This window comes from Staurois parvus, unplaced genomic scaffold, assembly GCF_062004578.1.
Source record: "Staurois parvus isolate SC_StPar_1 unplaced genomic scaffold, SC_StPar_1.0 ptg000372l, whole genome shotgun sequence".
NCBI classification, from domain to species: Eukaryota; Metazoa; Chordata; class Amphibia; order Anura; family Ranidae; genus Staurois; species Staurois parvus.
In genome coordinates this window covers 2,467,706-2,487,034 of record NW_028318168.1, presented here as the reverse complement: position 1 = coordinate 2,487,034, position 19,329 = coordinate 2,467,706, and the positions used below count along the sequence as shown (strand labels likewise).

Here is a 19,329-nt window from a genome sequence, read left to right as displayed (position 1 = left end):
GTAAAGGCTTTTTTTTTTTTTTTTAGAAAAATAATAAACATGTCTATACTTACCTGCTGTGTGCAGTGGTTTTGCACAGAGCAGCCCAGATCCTCCTCTTCTCGGGTCCTCCACAGGCTCTCCTGGACCCCCCTCCAGTTGGGTGCCCCCACACCAAGCAGCTTACATTCACACATGGAGCCGTGGCACGGCCCCGCCCTATCTCTCTTCCCATTGGCTCACTGGCTGTGATTGCCAGTAGTGGGAGCCAATGGCTCCCGATTCTGATTCAGTCAATGAGGCAAGGGAGTCCCGGGCTAGCCGAGACTCCAGTGCACATCGCTGGATCGAGAAAGGGCTTAGGGGTGAGTATTAGGGGGACTGGGGGGCTGCTGCGCATAGAAGGTTTTTTACCTTCATGCATAGAATAGGAAAAGGAACCTTTCCAATCTGGGAGACCTGGAGCAGTTGGCAAAAGAAGAGAGGGCTACAATTGCAGTAGAGAGGTGTAAGAAACTCATTGATGGTCACAGGATGTGATCGATTTCAGTTATTTTTTCCAAAGGGTGTGCTATCAAATAAATTAAGGATGCCAATAATTTTGTCCAGTCCATTTTTGGGGTTTTGTGTGGAATGTGTCAGATTTGGCTTTTTGTTTCTCCACTTTTTTGTGTCATACCAATACAAACAAAAGAAATAAACCTGAGAATGCCTAAACATTAATTGCAACAATGTTCTGGGTGAAGTGGTGCATTATATGACAGAAATGCAGGTGTGCCTATATTTTTGGCCACTACTGTCGGTAATCAAGTGATAAATGCTACCCCTTTAAAGTGATTCTAAAGGCAGAAGATTTTTTACCTTCATGCATTCTATGCATGAAAGTAAAAAACCTTCTGTGTGCTGCTTACCCCACAGCCCCCCCCCCCCCCCCAATACTCACCTCCCTTCTCGGTCCAGTGATGTGCACGAGAAACTCGGCTGACCCAGATCTCTCTCTCCTCATTGGCTAAGACAGCAGAGGGAGCCATTGGTTCCTACTGCTGTCAGACACAGCCAGTGAGTCAATGAGGAGAGAGAGGGGGCAGAGCCAAGCCTCAGCTCTGTGTTTTTATATGGACACATAAAGCTGGGCTTGAGAATGAGAACGCACTAGTGCTCCCATAGCAAGGGGCTTGCTATTGGGGGCACTGGTCAAGGAGGAGGAGCAGGAACGCCAGCGGGGACCCAAAAAAGAAGAGAATTGGGGCTGCTCTTTACTGCACAGAGCCAGTATGTATAACATGTGCCATGCCGCAACACATATAATCAATATCAAATAAGGTGCAAATAAATATAAGTGAACGTCCCAACATGAAAATGGATCCAGCAATCTTCTTATGAATATTCAGGTGACAAATGGAAAAAAATGCCATCAATGTGCTCCAAACTCGTCTGTGTTGGCTTCAGAAGCTAATAAGGTTAACCAGTGCACCTTATGATGAGCATGTGACACCAGCAATTTGTAGCAGCTCCACAGCTAGCTCCAAAACTCCAGAGAGAATAGTCAAAGCTGTAGCTGCTACAGTTTGTACTACAACATTGCTAGTGTGACATGACCATTCATACTAATGGTTTAGAGGCTGTAAAATCTCACAGTTGAACTGCTCTTTTACTGACACCCCCCAACTGCTACTCCATTTAGCTGCAGAGGCACCAGCTGGGGTTGTACACATGCTGCGACCATGATGCATTGCTTAGCAGTCACAGCAGGAATTATACCCCGGTCACTTTTTGCGAGCATAGCGCCTGCCCAATATAACCAATTCAAGTGAATGGGGCCACTTTGCAAGCACCCTGCACTAGTGCAACAATCAAAGGGTTAAAGCAGGCGGCGAGGAAGTGATACAATGTCTCCTCGCTGTCTGTCAAATGCTCTATGAAGATCGATCTGATAACTGATCATTCTTCAGAGACCAAAGTTCATGTTAATGATGCTGTAAGATGCTCTTACACATTCCGACATTTGAACCTGTCCAAACCATATAATTTCCAGTCCAGCCATGTTACCTCTAATCCAATCTCCCTCTGTTCAGTTGTTTTGTTGCTTGGAGATATCATGGACATTGAAAATAAATAACTTCTGTTATAGCTACAGTTTAAGCTGTCCTGCATAGGTAAAAAGGACACGTATTAGTTACATTCTTGTACCCTTTCAAAAGGCTTGTCTGCAGAAAAGGTTGGAGGAAACAATGTTCAACCTGTCCCATAGCAATGTACCTAAAAGTATTTTTGGTTGTTAAAAATGTTACTTCATGAAATATGTGTTATTATAGATGTAGACCTCTTTCTTCTGAAGACTTTTATTTTGGCCCAGTTTAGGGATCACCAACACATCTAATAAATGTCAGGTTGATAAGACCAGCCTGCATGTTTATTTGTCATCTATATCTAACCTATTGTATATGACATATGACAGAAAGAAAAGCAAAACACTTAATTACGTGACATTATCAGCTGCTCAGTGACTCTGACATTTTGCTTGAAAACTGCAAGTTTCCGACTACAGAAGCACACAAAGGAAATGCCAAGTTATGTTTTAAATTGTTGCTGTCTTAAATCAGAATGCCTTGAGTTGGCTATATGAGTCATTTTGTTTTTTTTGTAAAAAACAACCATTAAAGAATTCAATGTATCTCTAACACAATGGCATTTTGCATATTCTATTTAGCCCTGATACATGGGCTTCAGAGACAGCATCACATTTAACAATACATAAATATAACCACAAATATAGCCTTTAGATTGTAAGCTCCACGAGCAGGGCCCTCACATTCCTTCTGTACTGAAATGTATTGTAATTGTATTGTCTCCCTTATATTGTAAAGCGCTGCGCAAATTGTTGGCGCTATACAAATCCTGTATAATAATAATAATACCCAATATAACAGTGCCTCCCTATTCCTATATGAAGTAAAAAACTATAAAACTGTAATTGATTTGAAAATGTGAAAAAATATGTTAACAATATAAAATATGCAGTTGCCCCTTTTTAAGTGCAAATCCACTGATAGTAAAAAAATATAATATAAATAAAGGCAAGGTACTTGCTTATTCCATTAATTTATCTAAAATGACAAGCAACAATCAATTGACATGTTTAACTTAAAATGTCTAATAATGCTCAATTTCCCCACACAACACTGTGACATAAGGATCCGTCAGTTAATACTTGACATCAAAACAAACTTCCAATTTCTTCACCACTTGCTCTAGTAGAAGGATTGCACATTCACTGGAGGATTGTGACCCCTTTTTACAGGTAGGTCATACAACTCTACATCTCCCAAGGATTCTTTCTCTTTGAGGTGATCCCTAGATCCTCCTTCATTAAGCTGGCTCACTCAGACATACTCAGTGATAAAGCAGGAGATATCCATTTAAAAGCATCTTAGTGTAGTATTTATTGAAGATAAATAAATCAGATAAAAAACAGAGTAATTACACTACATGTCACAGTGCCTAAAATACTGGCACCAGTGTATACAGCCTGTGTGTGACCCACCTCACCATACCATCCCTATTGGCCAGCGTGCATTCCAAGCCTTAAGAAGGAGCCCCGCACGCCATGACGTCACGCAGCTGGATCATGGAGGTCCGACAGTCATCTTGAAAACCAGCTGGTTAGTGCACCTAGCAGCTTTCAGGCTGCATGCTATCTGTTTGCAGATTTTATTACTTCATACTGCTACCCTTTACTGACCCATGGGTACCTTTTAAACGTGTGTTCATTTATCTTTTTACACTACTTAATAAACTAAAGTATATGTGAAATACTACACTATGGGCACCATTTTTTGCTCTGTACCGAGCACTTAATCCCCCAGGAACCCATGGTGACCATCTCAGGGCCCAGAGGAGAGACACCTGTAGCAGACCCTCACCGCAGCTCTAAAGGGGACCTCTAGAAGTCATAACCCACCGTCTTTATCCTTAAGAAGAGGTTGTCCATTCCAAGCTGCATCCTTCCCAGAACAGAGGGGACCTCGGGCTTATTTGACCCAAATGTGCATTTATATTGCGCCTCTGGTGGGTGTGCAATCTTATTATTTTTCCCGCACATCACCGGACTACAGTTATCACTGGGAGTAGAGAAGTCACCTATTGATACACCTGTCAAATTTAATATTGGAATATTTTTCACAGTTGTGGGGACATTTATCACCTTTCCTTATATATGGTTACGCGGACGTTATCCATATCCATATGTCATAATATTCCTTACGTATATTTATAATTTATATTGTGTGTTACAAATACCAGTTATTGAGATCACGTATATTTTAGCGCTGCACTACATGTTTTATATGATATTGCCAGTAAGTCTGTTGTTTTTCAACAGAACAAGTTGTCCTGCAGATGTAGCAGTTAGCACTGACAGGGGTGCTTAAATGATCAACTTTTATTCATCTATAATGTTTATCCCTAAAGGAACAAATAACTGATGTAACCGTAAGAGTTTTAGCTGGAGTTCAGCTTCAGTTTGTTAGTGTATCTAAATCTGCTAGTACATTTCACACCTATTCCCCCCAGACTAACAGGTGCCCCTGTGCTCATTCATACAGAGTGGAGGCACTCTAATACAGGAGGTGTATTACTGGCCAGATCACCAAGTGAAAAACAGAGGGGGAAAAAGCCTAAAAAAAATACTAATGCAGCCACCACATTTATTGATTAGTAAGCTGCAATATGTAAAATTTTTAGTTTGGGGTTTAATACAAATTTAATATTACATTAACCAGGCTAGACTGCCTGTGACTTGTAGTTTGTCACTACCATGCTAATACTACTACTCTGTGAATTTAGAAAAAAATACATTTTCTGTTTTTCGCTATAAAATAATTAAAATAGAACTGCCACTTTTTGCAATATTCAAAGATTTGAACAGCTGGAATAAGCTAGAGAAGAGCAGTGGAGGGTCATAACCACCAAGTTGACAGGCATACATTATGCACTTATAAGCTGTGTAGTTTAAGTGGAATTGTCAGTAATGGTAAGCCAGCCAATGACAGCTCGACATGATTTTGATCTTAAGCCCTGCTGAAGCATTTCAACATATACCGTAGTTCAAGTGCATTGCCCTAGAACTTAACTGGCAACCAATAAAATAAGATTTTTGCCGGGGTGTCAAAAACACATGAAAAATGTTACTATGCAGAGAAATACATGTAAGATTATCCTGCCTTTCTTTGACTTTGTAAATTAAGTCCACTATAGGATATTCCCCGAAATTCTTAGTGATGTTGTGTTGACTTGTGCGTACATCTGTCCCTTGCAGCAGTAAACACGATGGCTGATGGGAATTATTTATTAGTTTCATGTTCAGTTAGACTGGTAATTTTGACCAAGACTAAGATCTTATTTGACAGAAAGTGAAAATTCTATTATTTTCTATGCTGTTGGTGTCAGTCAAAGAAAATGTCACATTTCCATGTGCATCTACAGAACCTTAATTATGTGTCTGTCTCCTGTTTCTCTCCAGGCACTAAACAGAAGACATTCTACTCCAGAAAGGAATTACATTATTTATACTTTATTCATTCACTTAGCCTGCTTGGAAGATTGTTGATATATAAACATGGCAGAAACCTGTTTCCTATAAAATTGAAGAACCGAAAAGGTACTTAGGAGTAAAATGTTGTCACAAAGACTTTAAATAACTTTTCTACTGCTAACAAAATATACAGGCTCTAATGGTACTTACATATACTGTTGCTTTACATTTGTATCTATTTGATATAGCTTATTTGTTTCACTTATCTGAAAAAAATAGTCTGCATGAAGCTGTATGTTTTTTCCCTGAATTTTGATTTGGATGATATTCTCCCCCCAAAAAATAACTGATATCAGTAAAAAATTTAGTTATTTTTTAATTCCCTTTAGGATATTGCATTCTGCAAAGAGAGATTTTGATGCATAGGGTGATTAACCATTTGCCTACCGGGCACTTATACCCCCTTCCTGCCCATGTCAATTTTCAGCTGTCAGCAATGTTGCACTTTGAATGACAATTGCGCGGTCATGCAACACTGTACTCATATGCCATTTTTATCATTTTTTTCACACAAATAGAGCTTTCTTTTGGTGGTATTTAATCTGTACTGGGTGTTTTATTTTTTGTGCTATAAACAAAAAAAGAGCAAAAAATTTGAAAAACAAAAAGTTTTTTTTGTTTCTGTTAGAAACTTTTGGAAACAGGTAATTTTTCTCCTTCACTGATGTGCATTGATGAGGCGGCACTACTGGGTGGCACTGCTGGGCACTGATCATCAGGGCACTGCACATCAGTGCTCTGATGATCAATTCCGATCTGTTTGCTGACAATTCCCAGTTCTCGGCAGTACTTTCAGCACGCTGTGACAGCGTGAGGAAAGTGCAGCCGATAACCGGCAACGTTATTTACCTGGTGATCTGCTGTGTCATTAGACACAGTTATTCATGTGGTAAAAGGCCGCTGTGATTGGCCTTTTATCACATCATGTGATTAGCTGTGTCCATAAGACACAGCGATCACAGAGATCACCAGGTGCTCACCCCTTTTGGGGCGTGCGGAAGGGCGCATTCTTTGAGTACGCCATATGATGCCCTCCCAGAACTGGACAACAGTGCTGTAGCCATCATTTGGCTATAGTGTGGTTGGCAAGTGGTTAAGTAAATGATTACTAGCTAATAGTGGTTTTGTGATGCTGGATGTATTGGTCTAGATGCCACTGAAACAGAAAGCAAGCAGAAGCTAAAAGTTACAAACAAATGGCATCCACCCCAACCTATAACTGGCATTTACAGCAAGGAGCACATGGAAGGGTGACGCATGTCCAAAAATAACAAACAGAAATTCCCAGCTCACTTACCAGACAGCCTGCAACAAACCAAAGGGACCCTAACAGTTTACGTTAAAACCAAGGGGTTTAGTTTGCACTCCTTTGCAAATATATGCATAAGCTGCAGCGGCCACGTCACGGCACCCCAGTGTACTGCAGTCCAAGCTCTATAATTTTGATAGACTCCTGAGTTGGAGCACATATATGAAAGTTAGTGTGAATTTCTCTTTTTGTATACAAACGTTTACTAAGTGAATCAAGAAAAGGACATACTGTAGCAGAATATTACATTATATATCCAACACATACAAAAAGAAGGCAGTAGAAAATGCCAGATGTCAATGTTCACCTGCTATTTCATGAGAGGAAAAAGAAAGATAACAAAAACTTTCTCATAGTGCAATTATATAAATAGAATAAAAAAAACGAGCACCATTAAAGTCATACAAAGAGTCAACAAAACAAGAGTATCTTGTATAGTAATGTGTAGTAACCCATAATTAAGATGACTGAGGCTCTTTAGTTAGTCAGGAGAGGGCAAACGGTATAGAAACCATGGGTCTTATTTGGCGTCAAATTTAGCTTTAGAACCATGTATAGAGGTTTTTTTATTTTCATCAACATAATGGTATCTATTTTGCTAACTTTGAGAAAAGAGGATATTTGCAGACCTTCAGTGGTAGGCAACCACCCAATGCACAACAACAGAGAGTGCAAATCAATTGTTCATTAGTGTGGATTTGTACAGTGGTTGTGGTTAAGGAGGAACTCTAGATTTTAGTGCAAGAGCAGTTAAAAACTATTAATATACCCTATAAAAGTTTTATCCGTTCCTGAAGATGAGGGGGTTGCCATTATGCAAATAGCTAATTTTTTTAAACCAGCTTTTGAGGCCACTGGAAGTCAGTGAGAGGCATGCTCTACAAGCCTTCACCAGTGCGTTATTACATTTCATATAAGATACACAAAAGGCTTCTGTGAAGTTAAATTCTAACATGTTGAATTTTTGCACATACAGTTAGGTCCATATATATTTGGATACAGGCACAATTTTCATACTTTTGGCTTTCTATGCCACCATAATAAATGAAACAATACAAATACATTTGAAGTACAGACTTTCAGCTTTAATTCAAGGTGTTGAACATAAATATCAAATACAAATTTTAGGAACTGCAACCATTTTTTTACACAGTCCCTCCATTTTCAGGGGCTCAAATGTAATTGGATAAATAAATATAATCATAAATAAAATGTTAATTTTTAATATTTTGTTGATAATCCTTTACTAGCAATGAGTGCCTGAAGTCTGCAACCCATGGACATGACCAAAGACTGGGTTTCCTCTTTTCTGATGCTTTGCCAGGCTTTAACTGCAGATGTCTTCATTTGTTCTTTGTTTGTGGGTCTTTCTGCCTTTAGTTTTGCCTTTAGCAAATAAAAATGCATGCTCAATTGGGTTGAGATCAGGTGATTAACTCGGCCATTGCAGAATATCTCACTTCTTTTCCTTCAAAAGCTCCTGGGTTAATTTTGCAGTGTGTTTTGGATCATTGTCCATGTGTACTGTGAAGCGCCGTCCAATCAACTTTGCTGCATTTGGCTGAATCTGGGCTGACAGTATATCTCTAAACACTGCAGAATTCATCCAACTCCTTCTGTCTTCTGTCACATCATCAATAAACACTAATGTCCCAGTGCCACTGGAAGCCATGCATGCCCATGCCATCACATGGCCTTCATTATGTTTTACAGATGACATTGTGTGCTTTGGATCATGAGCTATTCCGAGCCTTCTCCACACTTTTTTCTTCCCATCATTCTGGTACAGATTAATCTTAGTTTCATCCATCCAAAGAATGCTTTTCCAGAACTGGTTTGGCTTTTTTAGATGTTTTTTGGCAAAGTCTAATCTGGCTTTTCTATTCTTCAAGCTTATGAATAGTTTGCACCTTGTAATGAACACTCTGTATTTGCTCTTGTGAAGTCTTCTCTTGATTGTAGACTTTGACAATGATATGCCCACCTCATGGAGAGTGTCCTTCACTTCTCTGGATGTTGTAAATGGGTTTTTCTTTACCATAGAGAGAATCCTGCGATCATCCACCACTGTTTTCTTTCGCTGACGTCCATGCCTTTTTATGTTGCTGACCTCACCAGTGCGTTCTTCTTTCCTCAGAATGTACCAAACTGTTGATTTGGCCACTCCTAATGTTGCTGCTATCTCTCTGATGGATTTGTTTCATTTTTGAAGCCTTACAATAGCCTCTTTCACTTGCATGGACAGCTCCTTTGAACGCATGATGTAGGTTCACAGCAATAGATTCCAAATGCAAATACAACACTTAGAATCAACTCTAGATCTTTTACTTGCTTAATTAATAAAAAAATAATGGAGTACCCCACACCTGGCCATGAAACAGCTTTTGATTCAATTGTCCAATTACTTTTGGTCCCTTAAAAAAGGGGGAATTGATACTCTTAAGAGCTGTAATTCCTAAACCCTTCCTCCAGTTTGGATGTACATACACTCAAATTAAACCTGAGAGTGGGCACTTTCAACCTATATCTATTATATAACTATAGCTTGAATATGTTTTGGTAAATACCTGAACAAATCTAAAATTGTGCCTGTGTCCAAATATATATGGACTTACTGTACGTGTTAATTTAAAGCTGGCTAAATAGATTGCAACACCTTTAAATATAATTTCCCTTCACTTTTTATGAAAAGCATCTGAACTGTTTTAGATTTCTAGCAATGCCCTCAGCAGATGTAATGTCTTTCTCTATCAGGGAAATCCGAAATCTTGTACTTTGTTGTGGATCAAGGAGCCAGATGGTATCCAAAGGCTGGTTCACATATGTACATTACATTTTACATCTGACCAGAACTAAACCAGTAATGTAATGGCTTCAGCTCTGCTCTGCACCCACAGGAGAGGTCCTGCAGATGTGTTTTGCTCCCTCGAGGGCTTAATCGTTGCCTCAAAGTTTAAGCCCAATAGGCGGCGGGTCTGAGGGACCTCTTCTGAAGGTTGATAACAGAGCTGAAGCCATCTTACATTCCTGGTTTAATTTTGGTCACATTGAGTTAGAGTCCTGAGTGCGATCAGTTGCCATTTTTCTGTAGCATGAGAAGCTGTTTTATATGATGTGCACCAGTTCATTGCATGTCATTTTGGCTGATATCAGTGATATGAGCATTAGAGTGGTACTTTTTTTGTTTTTCTACATTTTACATGTATTTTAGGCATGTTACTGATAAACTGTAAAGAGTGCGTGTTTTGATGAAAGCACATCAAAGATGCAGCATGAAGGACTTTTTTTTTAAAGCACCGCACGTAAAACACACATAAAACGTTCAAGTGTGAATGGGGCCTTAGTTGGGGGATCAGCTGGACAGCCAGGCAGCTTGCATTTTTTTAGAATGTAATGTTAGCATTGGCAGCAATCAATCTTCTGTCATATCTGGTTACCTTTTCAAGAGAACAAAAAAAACAAATTTAATTTGGTTTTTACATTTGTTCCAGAAGCAGTGTCACTGTCCGACTTGGTAGTGCTGTTCACCCATATTATGTTATATTGTCCAAACCGACAAAAAAAGGCTGCTGGAGCTTATACAGGTAATTATTGTTACATCTCCTTTTATATTGTTAGTAAAGTTTGTGTATCATATTCTTTAAAAATAATATAATATATTCCTTTAAAATTATACATTTGCTTCGTGAATTAGGACTTCCAAGCCTATTTTTATGTTTGAGAATGTGGATTGACATCATGTAAGGTCTCCAGAGACAAGATTTCTGCAGCAGTCTTGTGTAGATGGCAGAGATGGTGGAAGAGACCAGCAGGTCCATTCACCACAGGCTGCCCACAGAGCACATAGAGGCAAATGTTTACACTGGATTGCTGCACAGTTCTGAAAAATACACAAAGCACACTGAGATTCAAGGAAGAATAGACGTGCATCATGTATTTAGGCAATTTTTGCTTATTGTGGAGTTTAGCTTTAACACCAAGTTTTGGATGTAGAACCTAATGCTTTTAATTTTTTTCTCTCTGCCTAATATATTCTAGTCAAACAGAAAAGTCAATTTGTAGATAACATAAATTAATGTTTCTTAAAGCGGAACTCCAGGAAACTTGAAAATTCTTTCCTTGCAGTAGGACTGTATCTGCACTGCAAGGTCTAGTGGGCATGTTAAATTTACTTACTTACCCAAACCTCTGCCCACTGGACTTCTTTAGGTCTAGTGGGCATGTTAAATTTACTTACTTACCCATACCTCTGCTCCTTTATGCAGCTAGACTGATAACCGTAATGTCTTCTCTACCATGCTTCAGCGGTCTAAGGTCCTGACGTCCTCAAGACTCGTGCAGGGTCCATAGCCCTGCAGTGGACATGAGGATATTGAGGGACAGTCCACCTCTGGAGCATCGGAGAGTGGAGGATTTGATTGGACAGGGTAAGTAAAAATGCTTTTACCTTCTACTGCAGGTGCAGCCCCACTGCTGAGGAGAGTTTTCAGATTTCCCAGAGTTGGGCTTTGAGAAGTTGTAGCATATTTTTCCAATTCCTATTTTTGTTTTTAATAACTCAATATAATCCACAATGTAGTCCACACACCTATGTAATTGCAAAAACATTCTTAAAATCCACGTGTAATATTATGCTAAAATGTTGTCAATGGCAGATTATTTTGTGTTTAATCCTGTCTTAGACCTACAATGCTTTTCTAATTGCTTGGCTCTCTTTACTTTTAACAAAGAGAAATTCAACACAGTATCTGCATAGAAGAACCACTGATTTAGTTAGTTTCATAAACAAGTGTTCTTAAAAGTGATGAGCAGCTTACTAGGACAGATCTTAAAACGAGGAACGGTTGGCCTCTTCTGCCTTCATAATTGCTGCAAGGAAGAGATTTTACATGTGTGGGCTAAGTCAGGTTAAAGTATTTACAGTGCATAACTAAACACTACTGTGTTGGTACATTGCTTGCTTAGGGAGTCAAAATCTGGTTTATTTATACCTGTGATAACTGTTATATAAATTTCTAGTTGATTCTTTGGGGTTGATTTACTAAAACTGGAAAGTGCAGAATCTGGTGCAGCAGTGCATGGTAACCGATTAGTTTCTAAGTTCAGCTTGTTCAATTAAACTTTGACAAAAACAAAAAACTGAAAGTTGATTGGTTTCTGTGCAGAGCTGCACCAGATTTTGCACACTCCAGTTTTACTGATTCAACCCCATTGTCTATTCTCTCAAGGAAGACTAAAATACTCAGAGTAGACATAAGTAATATAATATGCAAAGAGAAAAAAAACTAAATAAATTATCTTACAGATCAATGCATCTTGCACTATTAGATTAGCAAAGATAATCCCAATGTAGAAAAATATTATGCTGCAGTTAGTCTAAACTCTAAAACATGAATTTCTGTGCCCAAGAACAATGAAGGTCTTCCACTTTTGCAATCAAAATTGAGATAATGCCATCTGTTCCCATTCACACAATGTACCTAGAAAATAAATAAATATATTTCTTAATGTTTAAATGTGTCACATGAGAAGGTGTCATTGCTGACTGCAATCATTTCTGAACAAGTTCAGTGTAATCTGTCCTAATATGCTTAGGAAAGGTGCACCTACCTCTCACTAACACACAATGAGGAAGGCCAACATCTACGGCTGGCCACACACAATGAAGAAGTCAAGCGCTTAAGGTTGGCAACACACAGTGAGGAAGGCAAGTGCTTAAAGCTGGCCACACACAATGAAGAAGGAAAGCATCTAAAGCTGGCCACACACAATGAAGAAGGCAAGTGTCTAAGGCTGGCTACACACAATAAAGATGGCAAGTGCCTAAGGCTGGCCACAAACAATGAAAAAGGCAAGCATCTAAGGCTGACCACACATAATAAAGAAGGCAAGTGTCTAAGGCTGGCCAACCACAGCAAAGATGGAAAGCACCTAATGCTGGTCACACATAATGATGAAGGAAAGCATCTAAGGCTGGCCACACAGACTAAAGAAGGCAAGTGTCTAAGACTGGCCACACACAATGAAGAAGGCAAACATCTAAGGCTGATCGCAAGCAAATGATTACAAGCGCCTAAGGCTGGCCACAAACACAAGCTTCAATTACCGTTTACACACTACTTTGGGTAAATACATCACATAATAAAACAAACAAAACCAAATATCTATCAAAGTGTCCATGGTAATAAAAAGTGTCCATGCAAAAAATCCTTTTGTTGATTTCCAAAAAAAAAAATGCTTTGTGCTCTGCAAAATATCTTCAAACAGATAATAATTCCTCCACCTTCACATCAGAGAACTCACCAACTTTCCATGGCCAACCAAATAATACAAGTCATTCAGCACCTGTATTTTCACAGGTATTCTCAGCTAGCTTGCAAAAAAAACCAAATTATTCCTGTCTAACAATTCATGTTAAAAACAGAGGGTTTAGTTTGCACACATTTGCAAATATATGTGTCTCCTAAGGCTCCTCTGTGTACTCCTGTCCTAACTTTAACTAGAGAGTTCATGGCCTAAGTGGATTTGTATGGTGGAAACCCCTGTGAAAACACAGGCGCTGAATAACTTGTTTTATTTGGGTGGTCATGTAAAGTTGGTGAGTTCTCTGGTGTGAAGATGAAGGATCGCTGATCCACAAAGGAATTATTATACGTTTGGAGATGTTTTGCACAGCACAAAAGCACTTTTTTGGGAAATCGAGAATTTATTCCGTTGACACTTTGGGGTTGATTTATTAAAACTGGAGAGTGCAAAATCTGGTGCAGCTCTGGATAGTAACCAGGCAGCTTCCAGGTTTTTGTTGTCAAAGCTTAACTGAACAAGCTGAAGATAGAAGGTGATTGGCTACCATGTACAGCTGCACCAGATTATGCAGTCTCCAGTTTTAGTAAATCAACCCATTTATATCAGCACAGACACTTTTTGATAGATGTTTGGTTTAATTTGTTTTATTATGTAGTGTATTAACACAAAGTAATGCTGTATAAGTGGTATTTGATATCTTAATACTTAAAAAAGAAAAGAAAAGAAGGAAATATTTGGAGTTTTTAAGGTGCTAGTGGTACCCTCAGGAAGAAATGTTCAAACATACAGGTATTTAAAAAATATCTAGTTTTATTACAAAAAATTAACATAAAAACACAGGAGAAGATAAATCCTCCCCTACAATATTAAATGAAATTGATGATAACCCTTCAGTACAGTGAACCCCAACACCTCTCCTATCATTTGTTCTACAGAATACTCATGATGTCATTTACTGGTATGTAAAAGAGTACAGTAGTCTCAAGTTGGAAAGGTGATATGAAAATCCCAACACGTTTTGCTGGGTGGGCTTCTTCAGTGGTTCAAAACACCAGGGGAAAGCACCATACTGATGATTGTTTACACATACGGACCAGCTCCATGGAGGAATGATAGGTATGTCCAGGACGAAATGCAACACATAAAACAACCCAGCTAAAATATTCACGGAGAGCTAGGAGCAGCTCAAGCACAGGAAGGGAGGAAAGTTGAAACAACTTCTACCTCAATAGATGATAGGAACAGAAATAATATCCCTTGAAGACATCCGTCGCTCTAAGATCAACCTCCAATCATTTAATGGCCCAGCAGTCTCACAGATAAAATGCACCATTCATGTCCAAAAAGCCAAGAGCCAGGTGAATAGAGACATCTCTCTCTATCAGTGTACCCACGTCTCCAAGGGATCCAATACCAAGTGATGGATGTCTTCAAGGGATGTTATCTCTATTCCTATCATCTATTGAGGTAGAAGTTGTTGGATTTAGTTTCATCCTTTCGCCCCCGTGCTTGAGCTGCTCCTAGCTCTTGGTACCTACTTTGGCTGGGTTGTTTTCTGTGTTGCAGATGTGTAAACAATCATCAGTATGATGCTTTCCCCTGGTGTTTTGAGCCCCTGAAGAAGCCCACCCGGCAAAACGTGTTGGGAGCTTCACATCACCTCTCCAACTTGAGACTACTCTATTATATACCAGCTAATGATGTCATGAGTATTCTGTAGAACAAATGATAGGAGAGGTGTTGGGGTTCACTGTACTGAAGGGTTGTCATCAATTTATTTTAATATTGTAGGGGAGGATTTATTTACTCCTGTGTTTTATGTTGTTAATTTTTTTATAATAAAACTTTTTATTTATATACCTGTATGTTTGAACATTTCTTCCTGAGGGTAACATGAGTACCTTATAAAAATCCCATATATTTCCTTATTTTCTTTTTTTCTGACCTATGTTAAGGGATGTGTTGCTGATGGATGAGCTATACCAGTATTATATTGATATCTTAATACTTACTGAGTATTGGTATACAGCAGCTGTCATTGATGAGTTTTTCCCACCGTTGGTGTATTGTCGTATTGGTGAAGTGTCCAAGGCTGGCCACACACAATGAAGTAGACAAGCATCCAAGGCTGGCCACACTTGGTGTAGTAATTTTTTGTTCAGCCTACTTAACAGCACTAACAGACTCCTCCATCCACACAGATGAGATGTCCCACCATAACATTGTGTTTTGACTGGCATCTGCTGCACTCTTAACATAATGACCAGTAGCTGCATCTGCTGATTGTTGTAACATTTTCCAGATTGTCCCTTCAAAAGAAGTCAATTAAATAATCAACTTCTTCTAAGTGGATAGCAGCTAAATGACAGGATTTCCCCTGCCCATTCACAGAATGGGGGAGTGTAGGAATATTAAAGTGATACTAAAGCCTTTGTTTTTTTCTTTTTAAAATAACAATCATGTCATGCTTATCTGCTTTGTGCAGTGGTTTTGCACAGAGCAGCCCTGATCTTCCTTTTCTCGGGTCCCCTGCTGGCGATTCTGGCTTCTCCCTCCTGAGCAGTGCCACCATAGCAATCTGCCTGCTATGTGGGTACTGGTATGTGCTCGTCCCCGAGCCCTGCTCTCTGCGTCCATAAGACACAGCAGAGCAGGACGTGTCCCCGCCCCCCACTCCCTCCTCACAGGCTGTGATTGACAATGGCTCCCGCTGCTGTGTCTCAGCCAATGAGGAGGGAGAGACCTGGGAAAGCCGAGTCTTCTGTGCACATTGCTCGACCGAGATCAGGCTCAGGTGAGTTTTTGGGGAAGGGGGGCTGCTGGGGCAGTTGCACACTGAAGGTTTTTTGCCTACAATGCATGAAAGTAAAAAATACTTGCGCCTTTAGAACCACTTTAAGTCTGTGAATGGCGGAGAGGGTAGGAGAGTTTTGGCCACCGGCACTACTTTTCTTTCTAGCAGCAGCTGCAATTAATTCTCAAATCACTGGAAAACCGAAACTCAGGGCAGTATCTGGTGGCTGTGAGGAGGCACAGCAGGGAAGATTTTTACAAGATGCAGCATCCTGCATGCAATGGGATACATACCATTACATATAACTAATATGTGTGGTGCTCAGGGGCGGACTGACCATTTGGAAACTCGGGCACTGCCCGAGGGCCCGGGGTCAGTAGGGGGCCCCATGAGATGCCCCTGGTACCTTTTTCATAGGCTTTTTTGAGTTTGGGCAAGGACACAGGGGCCCCATTATCCCCTATTGCCCGGGGGCCCCATGAGTTGTCAGTCCGCCCTTGGTGGTGCTGTATCCTAAAAAAGAAAAAAAAACTAAACTTCAGTTTTAAACATGTAAATAAATATTTGGTTTTATAGGACCTCATTTGGTTTTGCAGGCAATACATTTTCTATTTCATGAATATTTTTCTCCATGGAAGGTGCCAATTATTACTTTATCAGCAGTCCCCAACACATAACTTTGTTGTACTGACTTGAAGCCTATTAACATATGTATTGATGTTCTTAATTCATAGGCAATTATGCTCCTGCAAGCTTGGCTATGGAAGTCCTCAGGATGCTTTGTGACCGCAAAGAATGTGCCAGTGAATGTTTGTACACTGGGGCTGTTATAGACAGCCTCCTTTCACCAATACAAAAATTACTCAGAGGAAAAAAGGTTAGTAACAGGGAATTATTAAAGGTGTTTTTTCCTATCAAAGAACCTGTTTGTAAATTACTAAAACTTTGATGTTCAGAACTATCTTACGGGCTTTTATGAATATAATGTAAATAAGACATAAGACTCAATTAACAAAGCTGACACACTAGGATAAAGATTCTTATTTTAAAAAAATGACAGTTGTTTTCAGTTGGGATTTAGACCTGCTGTCATTGTAGATTGCGCTTTTTTGTTTTAGTGCAATTTTTTTTTCATCCTCCTATTTTTTTTGTCAATCATTTTTAATAGTTTCTGTGTTATTTGTACCTGAAATACAACCCAAATGCTTTTTATAACAGGTAAAAAATTGCACATCAAAAAATAGTTTTTGCCATAGGAGACTGAAACTGTTATACAGGCGTACCTCGATTTATGAATGCCTTGGTTAACGTAATTTTTGGTTTACGAATGAAAATCCATTGAAAATTCCTCAGTTTACAAAATTTTTTCACAATACGAACAGATTAATTGGTTTTCGATGCATTTTCAAATTTTTTTAAATTATGTCCCTGTACAGTACTATGCCTTTAAAGTGCCCTTTATAAAGAGTTTTTAACAGATAAGACTTTTTTTTTACATTTTTCGGGCCACCAGTATGGATTAATTGGTTTTTAATGTATTTATGATTCTGTTTTTAATCATGTCCTTGTACAGTATGCCTTTAAAGTGCACTTTATAAAGAGTTTTGAACATATAAGACTTTTTTTTTTTTAATTTTTCTGACCTCCAGAATGGATTAATTGGTTTTCACTGCATTTATGAATTTTTTTTAATCATGTCCCTGTACAGTATTTGTGTCTTTAAAGTGCACTTTATAAATAGTTTTGAACAAATAAAATACTTTTTTTTAACTTTTTAATTGGTTTTCAATGCATTTCTATGGGAAACCGCGTTTTGGTTTACAAACTGGCTCCCTGCCCTCCTTGTGTCCTGACCTTATCCTTTGTTCCCTCCATTTTGAATATAGTTGTTAGATTGTTATTTGGGGTTTGCACAATCGCGTTTATTTTGTCACTTGCATTGTTTATGGTTTACTGGTGTTGGTGTTGTTGTCTCAACAAACCTATTTTAACCACTTCCATGCTGCCCTATAGCAGAAATACTGCTACAGGGCGGCACGGGTGTGCAAAATCACGTATATATACATGATTTTTCAGTTCCGTATAGGGGGCATGCACACGCGCCACTATTTGCAGTCTCAGCTGTTAATCACTTGGTCCCAGCCAATGATTACTCGTCGGCACCCAGTGATCGCCGAGTATCTACGACGGGGGAGAGACCTGTGTATAAACAACACAGATCTCTCCCCTGTCAGCTCTTGCACACTGCTTTGTATGGCTCTGAATAGCAAAGCCATACAAAGCAGTGCGCTTACAGTGTAAAGCACACACACACCACAACCTGTGAAACAGCACACAGTTAACCCTTTGATCACCCCACATGTTAACCCCTTCCTGCTCAGTGCCATTAGTACAGTGTCAGTGCTTTTTATTAGCACTGATCACTGTATTGTTGTTACTGGGGATGTCAGTGACATCAAGTCAGTCCCCCACAGTGTCAGAATGCCCCCCGCAGTCCCATTATAAGTCACTGATCACCGCCATTACTAGTAAAAACAAACAAAAAAAAAATTCCAGTATCTATACTGCAATTTGTAAACACTATAACTATCATGTAAACCAATTAATTTACACGTATTGGGATTTTTTTTTTAGCAAACACACGTAGCAGAATACATTTTGGCCTAAATTTATGCCGAAATTAGATTTTTTTACTGGATATGTTCAATAGCAAAATGTCAAAAATATTGGGTTTTTTTTCTTAACATTGTTGGTATTTTTTTTGTTTATAACGCAAAAAAAAAATAAACACACAGGCAATCAAATACCACCGAAATAAAGTTCTATTTGTGGGGAAAAAGGACATAAATTTAATTTGAGTGCTTTGTTGCATGACCGCGCAATTGTCAGTTAAATTAACCCAGTGCCGTATCACAAAAAATGGCCTGGTCAGGAAGGTTGGTAAATCCTCAGGAGGGCAAGTGGTTAACTTTACCTCAGTCTGATTTCTGATTCCTTTTGGTACAGCCAACTGATTTAACCATTAGCCGCCCGGCCAATGGCCGTTTGGCGGCTTGAAAAGCGCTGCAGCTTTCCGGGTGAACGCCATTTGGCGTGCTCCCGCACATGCGCGGTTTGCGCGGTTGCAGAGCGACGCAGCAGTGTGATCTGTCACCGCCCGTGCACCTCGGACACGGCCGATGACAGATCCGAGTACCGGCTCCCGTTGCCGGTACCATATGACCTGCTGTGACCAATCACAGCAGGTCACATGACAGTTGTATACAATGGATGGCTTCATTCATGATGCCATCCATTGTATACTAGTGCCTAGCTGTGAATGGTCACAGCTAATCACATGCACATGTC

General features: G+C 39.5%; 1 protein-coding gene across 2 annotated transcripts in view; it reads left to right on the top strand.

Moving 5' to 3' along the window:
- Window positions 1-19,329, top strand: part of TBC1D32 (TBC1 domain family member 32) — a 471,851-nt gene that overhangs the window by 86,514 nt on the left and 366,008 nt on the right. The window contains exons 13-15 of one of the 2 annotated variants that reach the window (XM_089685349.1): window positions 5,501-5,638; window positions 10,376-10,465; window positions 16,716-16,858. In XM_089685349.1, the coding sequence (XP_089541475.1) occupies window positions 5,501-5,638; window positions 10,376-10,465; window positions 16,716-16,858 (371 nt within the window). Of the gene's footprint in view, window positions 1-5,500; window positions 5,639-10,372; window positions 10,466-16,715; window positions 16,859-19,329 lie in introns of both variants that reach the window. The other variant, XM_089685348.1, reaches the window with a different exon arrangement.